The sequence below is a fragment of the Anopheles coluzzii genome, chromosome 2, assembly GCF_943734685.1.
Source record: "Anopheles coluzzii chromosome 2, AcolN3, whole genome shotgun sequence".
Classification (NCBI taxonomy): Eukaryota; Metazoa; Arthropoda; class Insecta; order Diptera; family Culicidae; genus Anopheles; species Anopheles coluzzii.
This window is the reverse complement of record NC_064670.1, coordinates 20,309,794-20,329,127: the sequence shown is the minus strand read 5'-3', so window position 1 is coordinate 20,329,127 and position 19,334 is coordinate 20,309,794. Positions and strand designations below refer to the sequence as shown.

General features: G+C 46.6%; 1 protein-coding gene across 2 annotated transcripts; it reads left to right on the top strand.

Annotated features, from left to right (window-relative positions):
- The first annotated feature begins 837 nt into the window (after positions 1–837).
- LOC120952313 (transmembrane protein 235) lies at positions 838–19,281 on the top strand. Of its 2 annotated transcripts, none has more exons than XM_049607015.1 (7): positions 838–1,079; positions 1,750–2,083; positions 7,550–7,679; positions 16,240–16,390; positions 16,475–16,673; positions 17,565–17,730; positions 17,812–19,281. In XM_049607015.1, exons 2-7 carry the CDS (start codon positions 1,958–1,960, stop codon positions 17,916–17,918), a joined length of 879 nt encoding a protein of 292 aa, XP_049462972.1. In that variant the 5' UTR covers positions 838–1,079; positions 1,750–1,957; the 3' UTR covers positions 17,919–19,281. The 2 variants fall into 2 exon arrangements, with proteins under 2 accessions (XP_049462972.1, XP_040227521.1); XM_040371587.2 differs by having other exon boundaries at positions 1,747–2,083.
- Positions 19,282–19,334: the final 53 nt, after the last annotated feature.

The window sequence follows — 19,334 nt, the reverse complement described above, 5'->3', positions numbered from 1 at the left end:
GGAGTGCGAGGCTCGATCGCTAAGGGTTGATCACGGGTACGGCAGGTGTATGTGTATGTATGTGTGCTACAGAGCGCACAAAACGGGAAGCCCACATTCCTGTTGTCATTTTTTGCTGTTGCTGCTGCTGCTCCTGCTGCTGTTCGCTCGGTTCGTTGCTGATCGCTCGTTGTTGTCTCTCTAGAGTGTCTTGAGGGAAGATATATGGACGTGCCTTGTGCCTGTGATCGGTGTATGGGTGTGCACTTGTACTGTGCCATTGCCGGACATGGTGAAGAGAGGGGTTGGTAAAAGAGAAAGAGAGAGAGAGATTGAGAGAGCGAGAGTGTGTGTTGCGTGAGTAGTTTCTTGAGACGTTGAACCTGTGGCGCAGACGTACCAGTGTTGGTGCCACAATGCACAACTTACAGGTTCAGGGAAGGCTAAACTTGTTGTCTAAGATGCTCCAGAGTGTAAGAGGGAGAACTGATAAAGGACTAATTTTACAAAAAAATCAGGAAAACATGGTTTAGTAATGAAATTTTCACATCACACAATAATTTATGCCATATTTATTTAATTTAAATTAATACAAATTATTTAATATAAATTTAATATCAATTGCCATATTGAATTAATAAATAACAACCCTTATGGTTGCTGTTTATGCCTCAATCTTTCCGTCTTTTCACAAACAAATCCTCTCTGCTCTGGGTGTTTGGCCAAACCGGGGTGTTTGACACCCCGGCAAACATAACTGAATGCAATGCAGGGAGGAAAGAAACACCCCTCACGCACACACACACGTGCACACCTCTAAGAAGACGCAAATGCTCGGGGAGAAACTCGGCCGCACACCGTACAGGCCGCGTCTTGCAGTCAGTCGAGCAGCAGTGGTCAAAGATGTCGGACTGAAGCAGTTTACCAGTGCCGTTGTAACGTTACCTTCGCTGTTTGTGGTACCCAATTCCCAATTCGATCATCAACCAGCAGCAGCAAGAAGTTGTGTGTAGGCGATCCAGAGAGAGAGAGAGAGAGAGAGAGTGTGTGTGTGTGCGCGTGTGTGCCTGCTGTAATAGAGTGGAGTTTATTTTCCTTGTGTAAGTGTATGGTGTAGGATTGATCTTCTTGATCTGGGGCGATCGTTGGGGGATTTTTGTTGTTGCTCGGTTTGGCTGTGTGGCTATTTCGGGGGCGATTGGGTTCCGTTCCGTTCCGCGCTCTGGTCTAGTTTCGGTCTGGTGCAGTGCATTGAACGGCGGAAAGCGATCGCGATCGCGATAAGCACGTTGAGCACGGGGCTTGATAGACCATTTGCATTGTGGTGTTGAAGCAACTACTATCCTGACGATCATTCCAACCGCACGATCCCATATCCTCGATTGATGCTGGCCTGTGTATATCTGTGTGTGTGCCTGTGTCGGTGGTGGTGTTTGCTGATTAGAAACCATTGAGTGCAACAGGAAAGTGTGTTCGTCGATTTAGGATAATTTAGCATCAGTTTCTTTGCTTGCCCAGCAAAGCAACCTCTAATTCCTTCCAGTTTCCTCTGTGCGATCTTCGCACCATCGTAAAACATCCCTGTGTATGTGCGCGTTTGTGTGTGTGTTTGTGTGCATTCAGGCAGCAAAGCGACATCTAACGGAGGAAAATCTGTGAGCCATTTTTGTAATCTTTTCTTTTCTTCTGGCATTATTTGCGCATCCCGCTGTGTACGGTGGCTGTTGGTTGCTGCCGTTGCCTCGTGTGCCTTTTTCTGTGTTACAGCAGTGTAAGAGTGTGTGTGGTGTGTACGTGTGTGTGCGATTAGCTGTGTCAGTGTATGTGTGTGTTTCTAACGATTCCCGAACCAGCCAGCTAAGAAGCAGCAACAGCATCATCATCATCACCATCATCTTCTCGATCTTCAAAAAGGAGAGAGAGAGAACAAGTGAAGAGAGCCAAACTCCGTCCCAGACTCGCCCAGCGTCCCAGCAAGATGCCCTGCAGTGCGGTAACGCTGTCGCTCGCGACGATATCCGCCATCATCGCCGTTGCCCTGTTGGCAATCGCCTTCTCCACCGACAACTGGCAGAGCTATGAAGTGAAGCGCACCAACATACAGGTACTAGTAGCGCGCTTTCTTTGCAGTATTTATTTTTGCAAGCATGCAGCACCGTCGTGCTGTCATCATCATCATCATCGTCATCATTATCAACAAAATCTGCTGCGCCGAAATGCCAAAACACACGACAGCGTTGCTTTAGCGCAAACAATACAACTCTGGGGCATTTTTTCGCGCTCCCCCAGGCCCCAGGCAAGTGGGAAAGAAAGACATCAACGCGACATAAAGCGACAAACCTTTGATGCTCGGGCGGGCCCGGGCGGGCTGGGAAAGTGCGCACATGCGCGAAAACTTTCTATTCCCGCACGAAACACCACACACATGGCGTGGTTATGACGTGTGTAGGGAAGGGAGGCATCAGCGTTTGGCCCTTTTTGTAAGGGATTTAAAAGGGGATTTTATATGATTTTGAAGAGCCAAAGAAGTACAGTTTCTGCTATTTTAAATGTAAATGTTCTTCTTTGGTCTTTGGTACATTCCATCAAAATGATCACTTGATCTCATCCAAGAGCAAAATGAAGCCGCACAAATCACGTCTTTAGCGCCCCCCCGGTTTGGGCCTTGGCTCTTAGACAAGTGCCGGAACGGCGGCCAATCATGTCGCGAGCTCTCAGTTATACAATTCTACTTTAATCCAGACAACAAAAAAACAACCTCTCCCCCTCCCACAGGTCATGAGAACCATGTGAAACATAATAGTGCGAAAAGAAGAAAAAAACATTAAATAAGCGATCCACTTTTCACGATCATCAGCAGCAGCAGCCGCAGCAGTGACAGGGCCGTGCTTTTGGCCTTGACGTTAGCAAAAATGTTGGACAGCACAACATTAAACACAATACGCGCTAAATAGTGCGCGTGAAAACGTATAACAGCAAGCAAAAACAAAAAATACAAAAAATAAACACCTCATTTGGGACGAATTGTTTTCCACCAACTTCCCCAAAACGGAAAACGACGGCGCTACCGGTATTTGTGTTGCTCTACTCGGACACCACCACCAGCACCCTGTGTGTGGATGATCGTGGCTACCCACTAACTGTATACTCGGTTAGGGAAACAATAAGATCAAAACTTTAAAATAAAAGCAATAGACGTTCGGTGAGATGCAGTGGGCCTGTGTCACGTCCATCCAGAATATGTCCAGCTCGCTCAAAACAACCCAGTCGGGCTGAGTTCAATTTGCATACAAATGAACACACACACACACGGAGGGGGGGGGGGGGGCTGTGGTGGTGCGATGGAATGTGTCGTCGTAGGCTCGTGTGCGTCGTCACCCGGTTCCCAAACTTTCCTTCGATATTGATTCGTGGCATGCGAACCGTGTTTTTATTCCACTTTCTAACCCCGATGGTACCGAAATGTGTGCTCGATGGTGGTGTTTAAAATCATACACGCATCTAGAAACCACCCCACATGCCACCAAGGTGCCAATGTGCCACGTACGCCGACCACGGTGCGACCACAAAACCGGCTCTCTTTCCGTCGGGGTTTTGCGATCGGCCTACGTTCGTCCAAAGAACCAACCGCGCAGTGCTGCGCCAGCTCTGCATTCTTAACAACATCTGGAACAGGCTCGTGCGCATGCGTGTGTGTGTGTGTGTGTGTGTGTGTTATGTTCTTGGCCATAACCGGTCGTCTGTCAGCCTGTTCCTTTTTTTTACATCACATTGACCAGACATACCATCGGGCCTTGTCTTGTGCCTGTTGGAATAGAGAGGTGTGTTTTGTGTGAGCGTGTGCGCAAGTTTTGCACACGGCCCCAGCCCAGATCTAATCCTGAAGTTTGCCTTTCGCCCCTACACCATCCAGCATGGCGCAGGACCAGCACACACACACACACCAACACAAGCATAACAGCAACAAAAATGTAGTCCACAAGTTGTTTTTCCACCTTTCCCATTGATCCCCGGTTCCCGTTTATCGTCTACCCGGTCTACCCTTTTACCGATCCCCGTCACAGCCGACCCGTTTGTTGGCGCTGGCGTGTCGCTACTCTCTTTCACCAATTTCACTCCCCACGCTTCCACGGGATTGCGCGGGGTTAGCTCCCCGCGCCTGAATCGCGTTTCTTTGCGCGTTTGCCTTTTCTCCCGCGTTCGTGGGCCTGCTGCTGCTGCTGCTGCTGCCCATTCTTTTGGTTCTTTCTTTCCATTTGGCTCGTTGTTCACTCCATCTAACGGAGGTTGGCTGCTGGAATGGCTGCTTAAAACGGCAGCCATGAAGCACTGCTGTAAGGGTTTGTGGGCTGCTTGTGGTAACGCATTGGCTCGTAACGCATAACGCTGTTGCTCATGTGAGGTGTAGCGATCGTGTAGCGATGATCAGCAGCATCGTGCTTAGCGTCAACAGCGGACCTAAAACGTTCAAATTTGTACCCGGTTGTATCGATCACCATGCTACCAAGCTTTGGAATGTCAAAATCGAACTGCTCTCGAACTCAAGCGTGCGTCCCTCGTGGTGAAGGTACTACAAACACTCGTACACATGCGCTTGGTGCTTGGCGTTTGCTAATCGCACTGGCAAACATCACGACGCAAAGCAGCCACCACCAGACTTTGCCAGCAGGCACACGCACACACACACAGACACATACATCTTGCCAAACACATATCTGAGGTCGCATTCTTTCAGTCAATTTCGTTCAACATAGATTGCACGGCCTGCCTGGCAACTGCTCCGAATGGTGGTTTCACGTGTGCTGTTGTTCTGCATTCGATCATTGGCGCTTTTTTGTTGTTGTTGCCGTTGTTCCTACGGCTTGTTTCCCATTCCATTTCTGGATCGATTACTTCACCTACACACACACACACACACATACGAGCCGCGCGCCCCTGGCTGTGTGGGCTTTTGGAAACAACAATTGGAATGCATTGACACGTCAAGACACGACAAACCCAAGAACGGTTTTGTGTGGAAGGTTCTTGTGGCACTTAGGGCTAGAAATGAAGCAAAAAGAAGCAGACACAAAAACACATCCCTTCAAGAACAACATACATTTGAATACAATCAAACTGTACTGGCACTCGCGCGTAGTAGTCAAGCACACGCGACCGCGTACGTTTCGGCTGTTTGTGCTTTTTGCATAACATTGGACCGGCCGCAAGAGCGTACGCGTTTTTATTCTTGAACTGTAAGCTGTCTTCAAGTTTGTGCAAACTGTGTGCTACTGCTGTGAATGAATGAGACAACGTGGTCACGTTTTTTTTTAGCACCTTTTGGTTGCGGCATGTGGTGCTAAACTCACAGCATTGTGCTTATTGCTGTCACTGCTTGTGTGAGTTTTGAACGTTGCAGGTTTGTTTGTGTCCATGTATGAATATAGGCATTTTTTGGAGGTGATTTGCCCGAAAAATGTGACTTATATTTGATCGGGACGCCTCAAAATGACAAGATAAAACATTCACACTATCACTCACATAAATGATCTTGAAATTTATGTATTATGTATTATATTCAACAAATATTTAAAGATCATGGATTATAAATATTGATTATAACATGCAGTTTGTAACGATTATACAGATTGTATTTTTAATTGTGTTACAAGCTGTAAACGTTGCCTTTCATATGTATTTCTCCCCCTATGCGGCTGTGTACTAAAGCTTATCGATGCATACAACTTGTATCGTTTAGGTGTTAAAGAGTAGCGTAAAAATAGTTTAGTATTCAAACAGTTTTCTTTTTTTTTTTTCTAGTAATGGCCATTTTTTATGACAACCTTTGAATGTGTTCCCTTTACCGGTTTTGCGTTGCACCCTTGGAGCAGTGAATGCCAAGTACAGCTTAGGTAGAAACCTTGTAGAAACAGATTCTTTCCGTGTGTGTATACCGCACCCTAAACGCACAGACCCCATTTAACAGACGCACCTATTTTCTTTCACCACCATTTTCTCCACCCATTCTTACCGAACGGTACTACCGAACACGTGTTTGATAAGCCTTGGCTTGCGAAAGAAATGATCCGGGAAGATTCTACTAATAAACACAACAACAAAAACACACACAACACTAGACGGGTGTACTCTAGGAGAAGGGGTAATTAAAAAAAACACACACACACACACATACAAACGGTGTGAGTTGCTGGGTGGTAATTATCGCCTGCACGGCTACTGCAACCTCGAAGCGATCTGCGCATGCGTAACCAATGGAAACTGTAGCACAGTTATTACGGTTGACCGTTGCAAGGTGGTACGGTGGAGGAGGAACGGGAGGAGAAGAAGGAGTGGAAGGATCGGGATAGAACGGTGGTATGTGTTTGTATACACACACGAACAACACCATCCATCCAAGCAATCGTCGACCGTTTGCGTATGTGAGTCTGTTTTCTCCAGTCAAGTGATTCCTTCGCGCAGGGTGGCAAGGTAATGAAGCGCACCAGACAAAAGAAGCGCCGGAGCAAAGTGGGAACGGCACGCGAGATGCCGCCGCCAAAGCTTTCCTCAGTTCAGTAACCTTTTGGTGCATGTGCATCGACCGTCTGATCTATATGTATGTATGTATATTGGCGGGTGAGTAAGAGATGGTTGTTGCATCCTTCTCCAATGGGCGATTAAAAGGGGTTTTTTTTCCTACGTGTTGTTTGTCTGTGTGCGATGTCTAACTCCTCTGGTGTTGATGTATTTTGGTTTTTGTGTTACCCATTACCCATCACTACTACTAGCCCCGTTGGCAGGGTTTAAGAAATGGGTATTGCACTTGAAACTGAGCCGATCCGACCGACCGGGTTCATCCAACCATCATTGCCCGGTTCGGTTTCGAAGCTGATTGATGGCTTTGAGCGGAAAAACCGGTCCAGCCCGGTGGTGGTAGTGGTGGCGGTAATCGTTTCGGCCGGATGAAACGATTGCCGCCCATGTGTGTCGGTGGGCCCGTCCGTCCGGTCCGTTGTTGTGGTGCGTGATCCGATCCGAGGGACCACTTTCACAACCGCGGCAAGAAGGCCGATCGTGCCATATCGAGAGTGTGGTATGAGTGTCTACTTTTTTCGTTTGTTTTCTGTTTAAATTCACTCTTTACTTTTCCCCTTCAATATGGGCTCCAGTTTTGCAGAAAATTGCAAACCCGGCTGGGCAACATAGACTTTGGGATGCGCGGGAAAGGACATAACCACTCTGGCCAAACAGAGGGCACAATAAGGAAAAGGGAAAACCAGTACAGAGAGGGAGAGAGAAAGGTTTCCTTTCAGCCATTTCAACGTTCAACGTTTTATGCCACACCGGAGTTTATACCAGCAACACGATGGCACGTATAAAAATATCAACGAACACAAAAAAGGGGAAATCCCATACGTAGAAATTGGAGAAATAAATCACCCATCAATCGGAAAACTTTCCATTTCGTTTCTTATCGTCCGCCGTTGTCTTTTTGCGATCGATTTGTGAGTTGTGCGTGCAAAGTGAGAGTGGTTGTTGTTTAATTGTGTTTTCATTCCGTTTTTTTTTCTTCGTTTTCCTTCTTCCGCAGAACTTTATTGCGAAACATCCCGATGCAGCTGCACTGACGGACAGCTTCAACAACCGGCTCATCTACTACACACGGACGCGCGGCCTGTTCCGGTACTGCTACCCGAAGGAACGTCCTCCAGCATCGTCCGGTAAGTGGAGTGCAAACGAACAGAAGAATGACAAAAAAAATCCCATCCTGCTCGGGAAGCTGCTGTAATGCGATGCTACAGGCTGAAAGTCACGTATTTTTGGGAAGCTAGTTTGAAAACACACCAAAAAAAAACCTTCTATTATTCAGCACGTTTTTTGTTGGGTTTTTTTCCTCCCCTCTCTTCCTTCAAATGGGGTTTTCGGTTGTTCGGTGTGTACAACCGGAAGGAGCAGCAGCAGCAGCAAATAATCGGTGCAGGTAGCTATCGATTAATGCGTTCAATTTTCTATTCAACTGCTGGCGAGGAGAAGAAGTGAAGCAAGAAGGAGCAAGAAACGAAAAAAAAACACATTCACGCGCAAGCAGTAATTTGAGACTTGACTTGAGGAGAAGGAGGTTCGTCGCTTGATGCCCCGCCGTCGTCGTCGTTGGCCTTGATGTCTTTTGTATGCTGCGCTTAGAAACGCTCACACACTGGGCAACGGCTTTTGTGACGTGTTTTCATTGCCTACTGCGATGGAAGTCGCATTGACTGGTGGTGCTGCACTCGGAGTACGGGTTTTCCAACACACCGGCACATCATCGTTCCAAGCCGTAATGCTGCGGATGCTGTTGCCTTTGACTCTGATGCTTTGAAGAATTGTTCTCACAGCTCAGCCCAGCAACGTTTGTAAGGCTTTTTGTTGTTGCGCCTCTTCTTCCTCGTGATCATCAAACGCGAAGTGAATCGTGGATAATGTATTCGCTCGCTATGGCTTTCTGGCACTGATTTCATCGTCCCTCGTCCGGCCCCTTCTGGACGTAAAGACGTAAAACAGACGCTACTGGCATTTAGCGATGATGCTGCTGAAATGGTTTGCGCGCTGAAAACGTTTCCTGAAAATTGTTTGAATTAATTGTTTCAATGGAAAACTGGACGGAAACGGTAGCGAGAAGAGCGGGGAGAGGTGTACTGGTAGAGCTTTTATTGAGGGCTTTTATTGCTACGCTCCGGATCGCGGACGGCTCACCGTCGATCATACCGCCGGCCTAGGATCAGGATGTTTTGTTATGTTAAGCTTTTCCGGCGTTTTATAGGAGCTGTTTGGGAGTTTAGAATGAATGAGTTGTATTGGTTCGTATGAATTCATTAAGATGGTAGAGCAAAATCATGACAACCACGTGATTAGATTAGACTTTTCATGGGCAATCCCAATCCAACCTTAATAAACCAGAGAAAAAAAAATTACAAAAGAAGCTGAAAAATTAGCCACTTTTCTCACGGAACTTTTACGATCGTCGAACACTTCCGTCGTCCTTGGACGGGCGCAATTTGACGGTGGCCTTTTGGTGGCGTCAATGTTGCTGTGAACCTACTTGTTCGAAACTTTACGACCTCTAACGATTAGCAATTGTGAATGTGATTGTGTGTGTGTGTGTGTGTGCTTTGTCAAAGAAAAAAGGTAAATACTATACAATTTCCTCGTTACAGTTTTCACCTTTTTTCCTTTCCACGCTGAAGAATTAAAGATGCAGTTGACCACCACTGTTGCAGCGCGGCACTTCGTTCGTCTCGCAAGCAATTATAACCTTTTAATATTGCATTTTAGTGCTTTAAAAAGCATTTAACGCCACGGACTGCGGAAGAGAAAGATGCTAATAGCCCGCTTAATTGAATGACTGCCTTTCCAAGGCAAGATTCGGCGGCCGTTTTAAACCTGCTCAAATGCTAAAGGGAAGAAGAAATGGATATAAAAGCTTACCGGAACACGGGACGGTTGTTTGCTTGTCCGTACGTCTACGTAGCCGCTTTTGTCATCACAAGGGAAAAGGTAACCTTAAAGAAGGCACGCACTCTCAAACAACCACACACCCACAAACACTCTTTAGGTGATTGTTTCCCATGGGAAAATGTGTAAATTTTTGTTCAAAATTTGGAATTTATCACAGACGGACAGACAGACAGACCGACTGGTCAAGGTGCATTTTTTGTTGATATTCTCATCCCACACCAGCACCGCATTTCACACCGCAAAAGGGTGCCACCGTCAACACTGACAGCAGTTTGAGCTTTATGGTTTTTTAGATGTTTGTTGCTTTCCCTTAATGTGAAATGGGCTTGGCAGAGAGAAATGATCTGTCCCAATCATCCTTCTCTGGAGTGTCCTCTGTAGTGTTTGGGAATTCTTTTTTAGCAATCCCAACCTGCACCACTCTTTACCGCCCGATCTGGCGTCACATCGAATATTTGGGTGAAAAAAGGGCTGTTGCCTTGTTGTTGCAGGTTACTTACACGGCACACATACACACCATACAAAGGCACATGGAAGTCCGGTGAAAAACCATTAACTCTTCTCTGCGCGCCGTTTTGCACTATCCTCTGTTGGCGGCAATCGGGGTGTGTAATTATCCCCGATTGGCGCATTTTTGAATTCTTTCCGATTTTTTGTTTTCTGCGCGGCCGTGTTCAGCGCTGGCGATTTCTAAAACTTGGCGGCGTTATGTTGCCGCCAACCGGTTATCGATCCCCAGGGGGGGCCGATGGTGGTATCGGGGTGAAAATATGTGTTGCTTGTGTGTTACTGCTCTTACGTGGCACCCTTCAGTGGCAGGACGGAATCCACAGCATCCACACACTGACGAAGTTATGCTTTCTTTTCATTTTTCGTGCATGATTACACTTTCTGGCAGACCAAATACAAAAAAAAACGAGGGGAAAGGGATCACGTTAGGTCATACTTGCAGCGCACCCTGCCGCAAGCAGCACAGTAGGAACTATAGCTCGGTGCAGGAGAGAGAGCTGGAAGGAACAATTTTGCCTTAAATGCATTGCCTCGCTCCTCGCGTCTTGCTAGTCACGAGGGAAAGATTGATTTCTGCTTGGCGGCGTTAACTGATGCAAGGAAAAATTATTGCCCGTTGTGTTTTTACCAGCGCTACCAGCCCGCTGGTCTGACCATCCTCGAAATCGCGCGCTCGTTACGTTACGTAAACTGTCCAGCGCACCGAGTCGCCGCGGCGGCAAACAGCTTTGCGCCACTTGTGCCGCTTGGTGAACTTGGTCCGAACTGCGCAAAAGACACAAGGCGATCGCTGTGTAGCACGATCATCATCAGCAGCAGCAGCAGCATCAGCACGGTGATAAAAGAAAAGCAGAAAAACGCTGCTGTAGCAAGCGAACTGCGAGCTGGTATTACCACTTTCCCCGTTTTGGCTGTCCGGCTGTCGCCTGGTGCTGGCTCGCCTGGTTTGTGCGCAACTAATGAGTTTCTTCAACGCGGCGTGCGGTTCTATTACGCGTATTACGCGTTTTGGGGGTGGAGTGGTTTTTTTCTCTTCATTCAGAGCGTTAGTTTAGAACTTCCTGCGGGTTGGTTAGAATTTGTCGGACCTGCGGAGGAAATGGGTTTTAGGTAAAAGGGGCGAGTATTAATTGAATTTTAACCCTGTTCTGTTTTGGAGCCGCCTGCTTGCTTCTACCCGCTATCACTGTACCATCGATTGTTCCCTGTTCGGTCTTATTTAATTCTTAGTGGAAAGTGTGGCTTGTTCTTATTTCTTTTTTGGCGAATTGTCATTAAAGAATGCTTCCCAGCGCGTGTAGGCGGGGACGAAATGTGTGTTAAAAGAAAGAAAGGAAATTATTTTTTGTGTGCTGCTTTTTGGTTTTTTTTAAGGGAGGGTGCATTGTACGATTAGTGTTCGCGTTTTCCAAGCCACACACTTGTTTGGTAGAATTAAATTCGATTCGCTCAAGCTAGTTTTTGCTTGGGAAGCGAAGGAATGGTGGTAAACACCACAAATAGCACAACAAATTGGTGGCTTTTCGTGTTGTTTTTCCTCTGTTGAAGGAAAGTTGAATAAACTCGAACGATCGTTATCTAGATTACTCGTAATGATTAGGATGATTGTAAAGTTCGTTTGACTTTATTTTTAGATTTACACGATGGATTTAATCAAAATTCGAGCTAACCCCAGCTTATTCATTTCGCTGATCTTCTGTAGTATACTAACTGTGGCGATCATCGATCGTTTGTGTCATTATGCTGAGATCCTAAGGTCATTCAGTACAAGAAACATTGTCTAACCAACAATTTGAACAGCAAAATCCCATCAATTAATTGCATCCAATTCCCTTCGTGTGACAATTCTGCTCCAAATCGAATAGAAATCAAAACCAATTCCCCAACGCAACACATTTCATTCCCCTCAAAAGCATACCGACTACTTTCACGACAATTTTCATCAGATGGAAAACCAACAGCAACACCAAACAAGCGACACTGGCCACGGTCGGTCTGTATGATTACAGTTTGATCGTTTTTTTTTGAGCGACCAACGAGTCAACGTCATCATAGCTTCCCGAGGCTTCAATCGTGGCACATTGTATGTCAAATCTTTCTACCTCGATAGCTATCTCATTCGGTTGCGAGGTGGAACCATTTGGTTTGGAGGGGTGGAAGCTCCACCACCGGGCACGCAATTTGGGTCAAACAAAAGTGTGCTGAAAGTGTTTCCTTCCCAGTTTGACGCTGGCAAACCCCCTAAATGCTGATGGAGGTGAGGATTTTGTTGAATGAAATTTCATTGAAAACGATCATCATCATCACAGCGTCATTGAACGTTTGGGAGAATGGGCATCATCGACGGTATACAGCAGCAGCCCAAAAAGGGGGAGAACCTGCCAGAACGGGAACCATTATTAGCTGCATATTAGCTGTGTGGCCTAAAAAAAGGCAAACAGCGTACCGTTCCGAACCATAATACTGCACCTGGCGTTGGCAGCCGGGCTGAGCGAGAAACAAAAGTGGATAACGTAACTGCATCAATCTCACCCATCCATCCATGGGCTGTTTATTTTGCAAATTGAATGTATTTGGAGTGCTCTTTTGTGCCGCAATTTTGTTCAAACTGTTAACTGTTTGGGCATCTGTTTTACACCTTTTACTCTCGTTTGATGGAGCGGAAACTGTGTGAGTGTGTGCGAGAGTGCATGAATGGAAGTGTGCATCACTTATGGTAAATTCATAGTCAGACAGCTCCTTCTTTGTTGCACAAAACCCTATCCACTAATTAGCTCTTTGGTTAATTAAGCATTGTCGATGGTCGAGTCGACACTCCGAGCCTACAAAATGGCACCTATTAAGCACGGTACGGCTGCTTTGTGGTTCACTAAATAACTGTCCACTAACAGATTAGTGGCCCACTAACTGATGTCGCCTTTTTGCTTCATCTTCTGGTCATCATTCAACTGTCAACTTTGGCGGCTCTGTTTAATGATTGCAGTCCATCTAAATAATTGTTGATTTAATTCGACGCTCAAAACGATCCGACCCGCATTTTTGTACGCGGTGACCTCATCGACGAACTGAAAGATATTTAAAAAAAAACAACGCTAACGAAACAATGAGGTAATCGCTTGTTGTTTTTAAATCGATCGTCGCCACAATTCACTGCAATGTCTCCCCGTGTGTGTGTTTGTTATCCGGTGACCTTCGCACAAATCGCGGACGAGGATGATGCACACACTATCGCGCACACTCCATCGATCGTTTTGCGGAAAACTTATCAATAATTATTCGATTGCTCGTTTTGTCCTTGCCGTTGTGTTTGGTACTGTGTGTCCTCCTTTTTCTTTTGCCATTTTGCAGCACTGGTTTGCTTTCTGATGTTGCGAATTTGATGTTGCCATTTGAAGTGTGTTTTTTCGGCGTTTTTTTGTTGGAATGATGGAAATATAAAGATGGCCACATGCGCACGTCGGTCATGATTTACGCCATCGTCCGTTGGTGCGCACACCGGTTTGCCAAGTGTGGCACTTCATTGTCGATGCGTCAAGGAGCAGTAATGGGGGGAAGGATGGGAAAGAAAGAAAAAGAAGCGAAAGAAGCACATTCACACAACAAAACACACACACGTGCGTGGTTTGCGTAATTTTGGTGCGCATTCTGCAACTAGCGCGAACTTTGGTTAGCGTTTAACGAATTGACGTTTGATACGATCCGGGCGTAAGCGCAAGCGGACGCCGGCGAGTTTTAAGCGTAGCGGCACTAGGATCGGCGCTTGTTTGACCGGCATTAGTGTAAGGTGGGGTTGGGGGGGAGACTTGGTTTTGAAGGTTAGCATGGGTGGAAAGGGAGGTGCGCAAAGGGGGTCTTACTTACAGCTTACTGCGATCGTGATGCGATCGACGAGAGCGTTATAGGAGACGGTACCGTAGTGTACTGCGTTGCTTCTTTCCCCCCCCCCCCCCCCCCCCCCCCCCCGTCGTCGGCGACGTTATAACGGTGACAGCATATTTATGAGCGGTGGCAGTATTGCGGTTCGTTAGGTTGACCGATTTTGTGCGTTTTGTGTGTATGTTTGTGTGTTATTTTTATTTCGGGCACGGTACCGATGTTTGGCCTCGCGATCGTTAGCAAAGTGTGCGAAAGAATAGTGTTTTGTGGTTGAAGGAATTTTTATGGCTCCGTTTTATTGGACAAATCTTTGCCATCTCTGCTCGATAGTGAATATTTGCACTTATTCCTTTGTCTTTTATTTGTTGCACATTATGCATATTTTTTTCTTGATATCGCATCTATTTGGTAATCGACGATCTGCTATGCTGAAATTGGTTACATTTTGATATCATGTTGTGTTTAGATTTTCGAGTGTTTAGACTGTTTTTTCCATACTTTGATACCAAATTTACACTCTATACATTACTAAATACCTTGATTGAACGATTTCACCTTAGTGTTAGGCGAAAGCGCCTAAAGGTATGCAATTATGAACTTTTATTTAAAACAACACTCATTTGTCTCATACACCACTTGTATGCACACTTAATCGAACCAATTGCTTTCGCCCATCTTGCGGCATCGTTACGACGCTTGACGGTGTATTTTGTTTGAAATTACCATTTTCTACACATTAAGCATGTTTATTAAGTTACATTTCACCCATAGTGTGAGCGTTCTTTCCACAATGCGCACCTCTAACACCGCCAATTTGACGGAGAGATAAACCAACCGACCGACCAATTTCCAAACTAATTATTCCATGCCCCGAGCATGAAGCTTCAATCCTCAACCAACATCATCATCATCATTAACCGGTCGGTCAGTCGCGGGGATTGGTGTGCTTGAGATATAGAAACTCACCGTCCGATAGTGGCAAACAGCGAGCCCATCGTTGGCGCGGTGTGGTGTGCAGAAATAAGTGTATGAATTATCTGCCGCCGCACACTCTCACTTTCTGCATGGCTAAATGGTGCTGCTGCTGCTGCTATGATATGTGTTCATCTTACCGAAATTACCAGCCCCCGTTTGCCCGGGGTAGAAAGTGTACTCGCACAGCAAAATAGGTACGGGGCTTTATTTTATTGCACCATTTGATTTATAGGCCTCCGCTCGCAGCCTCACCGACGCTTCACGAAGGGGCTATTTCAACCTCGCCGATGACGCGTCTTTTTGTGCAAAACAAAACAAGTAACCTAAACCAAAAAAAAAAACCAACGATCTGCACCCACACGCACTTGCTAGCCGTGCACAAAGCGCGCGATCCTCGATTCGACTGTATGTGGCGCACCCGGCGGTGCGCTCCGGGGATCAACGAACGCATAATGAAGGAGATAGTAGTGCCCCACTCGATGCATGCTGCATTCAGTGCCGCCAGCAGCTCGGCCGCATCATTTCGTGCTCGTTTTTGCCAACCATCGTGCACAAAATTGCATTTTTCCACCCACCACTCGAGGCGAGACGGGCCCTTTTTGGTGATGCATTTATCGCTGCAGTACCGGAAAGGGGATGTGAAATCTGTGTCCCCCCAGTGTTTAGCAGGGGGAAGAGGAGAAACTTTCTGTCTGGCTTCTTTCATTTTCAACCAACGGCATTCACAGATTTTTCACAAAACGCGGTGAAAAGCGCTATGATCAGTCGAGCCCTCCGATCGGGCCCCAATCCGGGCATTTAGTTCCTTTTTCAGAATTCGGAAATTCCCTTTCCATCTGGTGTGTGCGTTTATTGGGAACGTAACGGGCTGGCTGGCGTGCTGGCCTGAATTCAATTTTACGCCCTTCGCCTACACGCCCATCTGCCGGCGGACACACACACCTTCCGTGTGGCTCTTTGGGGAGGAAATTGGGCCCGAGATGCGTTTTCCCTTTGTCTCGTGCTTCGGAAATGTGCGCAGGTCTTTCATTTCACACCTCTTTACGCGTATGGCCGAGATCGCATCGTTTTAAATCGATCAGCCACCAGTGAGATGGGAAGAAACGCCGCGCACCGATGTTGAGGAATGAGCTTTTGAGCGGGAATTAGAAATTTTCCGATGCCAAACGCCTCACGATATGAAATGCGATTCATTGGTGGGATATGTGGGTTTTTGGAAAGATGCGCAGCAGGCCGTGTGCCATGTGCGTGTACATCTCGTGCTCTGGCACACTTTCCCGGCGGAGCGCGTGTGTTGTGGTAACGCCTCCTCTTCCAAATCGCATATATTGCCTGGTGCACATTCTGACCGTGTTAATTGACACTATTTTTAACGTTTTCCTCATCTCATCTCCCGTTTTTTCCTGCTCAACTTCATTTCCACAGTGCAAATCTACCTGTCGCCGGTCGAAACCCACTGCTCGAACATCGACTACTTCCCCGCGAACGAGGAGCACAAGGAGTCGGACTCGTTCACCGATGACATCATGACCCGACTGCATCTGGCACGCTCCGTCATTGCTGCCTTCATCCTGAGGTAAGCCTACATTTATTATTTCTGTTTTTTTGGTTTGATTGCATGATTTAACCATTTTCGATTGGGGTTTTGGTTTTGTTATAGCTTCGTCGTCATCTTCTGTGCCTTCTGGACTGGCCTGTCCGGATGCTGGAAGCGTTCGGCCGGTGCGATTACGGCGACCGCCATCCTTATGCTCACCGCCTGCCTGCTCGCCGCCGGTGCGATGGGCCTGTGGCACACGGTTGAGTTCTTCGAGAAGGAAAAGGTCGTCGGCGAAGAGTACTACCAGCAGTGGAATACTGTAAGTGTTTGGTGTAAAGATGACTGTCTAAAAGTAAGAAAATAAAGCATTGCGTTAGGGTTTACCCGGAGATATCACGCAATGAGCAGATATTGCAACAAAATCGGCATAGTGAACTAGTTCTCGTGATTCCTTTAGAAATGTTCTTTTGATTGGTATTTTCGATACGAGTTCAGTTGTTGTAGTTTGTGTTTGAGTAGGACGAACGAATTATATTTTGTGGTGTTTTTTCTCCCCTATTTCGCTATGCGCGTGCACCGCTTAAACAAGCCTTCCTTTCTAAGATTAGCGGTTTGAGTCGACCGGAGTTAGCAGGAGTCAGAGTCGGATATGAAATGCCTAACCTTAAAAATATTGCACTGGTCATCTCCGAATGAATCTGACTCCAGGCGACAACTCTAAGCAACTCCGGGCGACTCCGGGCGACTCTGGACAACTTCGGACGTCTCCGGAAGCCTCCGACTCCGGGCGATTCCAAACGGATCCGGATAATGCTGGGCGGAGCTATCAGCTGTAGTTGGGTCGAAGTCGACTACGGATTTTGCCAACTTTACCCATCACTAGTAACTATAACATTTAAATCCAATAAGAATATTTGTGATGCATTTTTAGTACAAAATCATCCTAGCGTTGAGCGCCATCTATTACCAAACAATTAAACTATCACGTATGTTTCCAGAACAGGATTTGGCAGCTATTCAATATCGTTCAACCGTACTATGACTTGTTTCATTAGAGAACCTAGAACTTCAATCGGAGCTTAATGATCAGAATTTCTTTGAGACCTACATACACTCTTAATATAAGCAATTAGCATACAACTCCAATTGAAAGTCCAAAACTCACAGTGATTCTCACTAATTATCCACTTGTTTCTACTTCCCGGCACAGGTCCTTCGAGACAACACTCGTCTGTCGTACGACTGGTCGTACATTGTGGCCTGGGCCGGTGTGGCCTGCAGCCTGCTGGCATCGATCCTGCTGTCCGGTGCGGCCGTCTGCCTGCGGGGCGAGCGCGAAAAGGAAGAGCAGCTCAACCTGCAGTACCTGATGCCCGGTAAGGCGCCGAACCTAACACTAGCCGACCGGTCCCACCTGCCCCTCGCCCACATCGCTAACCTACTGTCTCCCGTTTCAGTGTATCCCCAAAAGCAGCCCCCCTACCCGTACGGTGGTTTCCCCCAGCCCCAGCTCTATCCGCAGCCATACTACCACGGATCGCAGTACGGACCGTACAACTATTGAGTAAACCCCCTTTTCCCCAAACACCGCGAAACACCGCGAGTGGTGCGCGAGCAATAAGCGTGATGTGCAGAGGCCGTGCTGCGCATTAATGCTGCGCTCTGTGCCACAGTAAAGAAAACAAAAACAAAAAATGCAGTGCTAAAAAAACGAGACTTAAAGAGGAGAGATAGATGGATCGAGCGAGAGCTCGAAACGGAACTACAGCACACAAGACACATTCTGAAAGCTATTTCGAACGGCATACACTTTTGAGACCGGAGCGCACTTTTGCGTGCGGATATTGGGCGCAAAACTGGCGGTTTACGCAAATGAGTTTAAGGTTGTGCCACAACAGCCCGAAACCCGAAATCGAATCTAGTTGCGCTGCGCATTCTCGTTTCTCACGCACTGTCGTAACAGTGCGCGAATGTTACAGCGCGTGGTAGCGTGTGGTCGTGAAAAGGTTTTTTACTCAATACTCTCCAATCCCACCAAGCATAAGGCACCTCTTTCCTGGTATAATTCTCCCCCCGCCCGCCCGTTCCATTCTAAACTGTTCTATATGTCTTCCGTACCGGCGAGGTGTATCATCACCGAACGCAATGAACATAATTTGGCGATGGTTCGATTTTCCGAACGAGGTAACCCAATAACAAGATTCGACCGCACCTTTACCATCTACCGTATGCCATCCGCTCCTCCATGTGTACTAACGAATTGTAATAATCTCTGGACTGATTATGCAGTTGTCGTTTTTTTTTTAAATGCAGTATAGTAGCATCCTCCTAACGTTCATTTCAATCTACAAACGACTCACATTGCAATCTTAACGATTTCCACAAATGCGATCCACAAGTCCAACTTCCCATGCGCGTTTCAGTGAGCGTCTATCGTAAGCTGATGATGAAAATCATCCTCCCCTACTCTTGTTCCCCCTTTTTTTAACGTCTTGTTAGAGCAAGCTCTATTCATCCAGTTAGACTATAGTTTGAACGAAACGAATTGCCCCCGTGCGCACGTGCGTTGGGTACGTTTCTTTCTGTATTATGATGCGGATATGCGTAGAGATAATGTTTAGTAGTAGTAGTATTTACTGTTTGTACTAAGTAAAGCAGCGAATCGAGATAGAGAGAGAGTGGAGAGAATTATAGGAGTTTCAGGCCGAGTAAATTTAGTAGCTGGTAGCAGACAGTTGGGAAATAAAGTGCATTCCACGGAAGACAGTACTGAAGGTGTGAAGATAATGCAAGCCAACTTATAGCGTACTTTATAACGATGCAGAGCGCGAGGGAGCGAGAGTCTGTGCGAGTGCGGTGGCTAATCGAGAATGAAAAATAAAGTTTAGATTTTTTTATTTTTAACGAAACAAAACAACCGTTTTGTGCATTTGTTGTCTTTATTTCATGTAACGGCCATATCACAATATTAAGATGCATA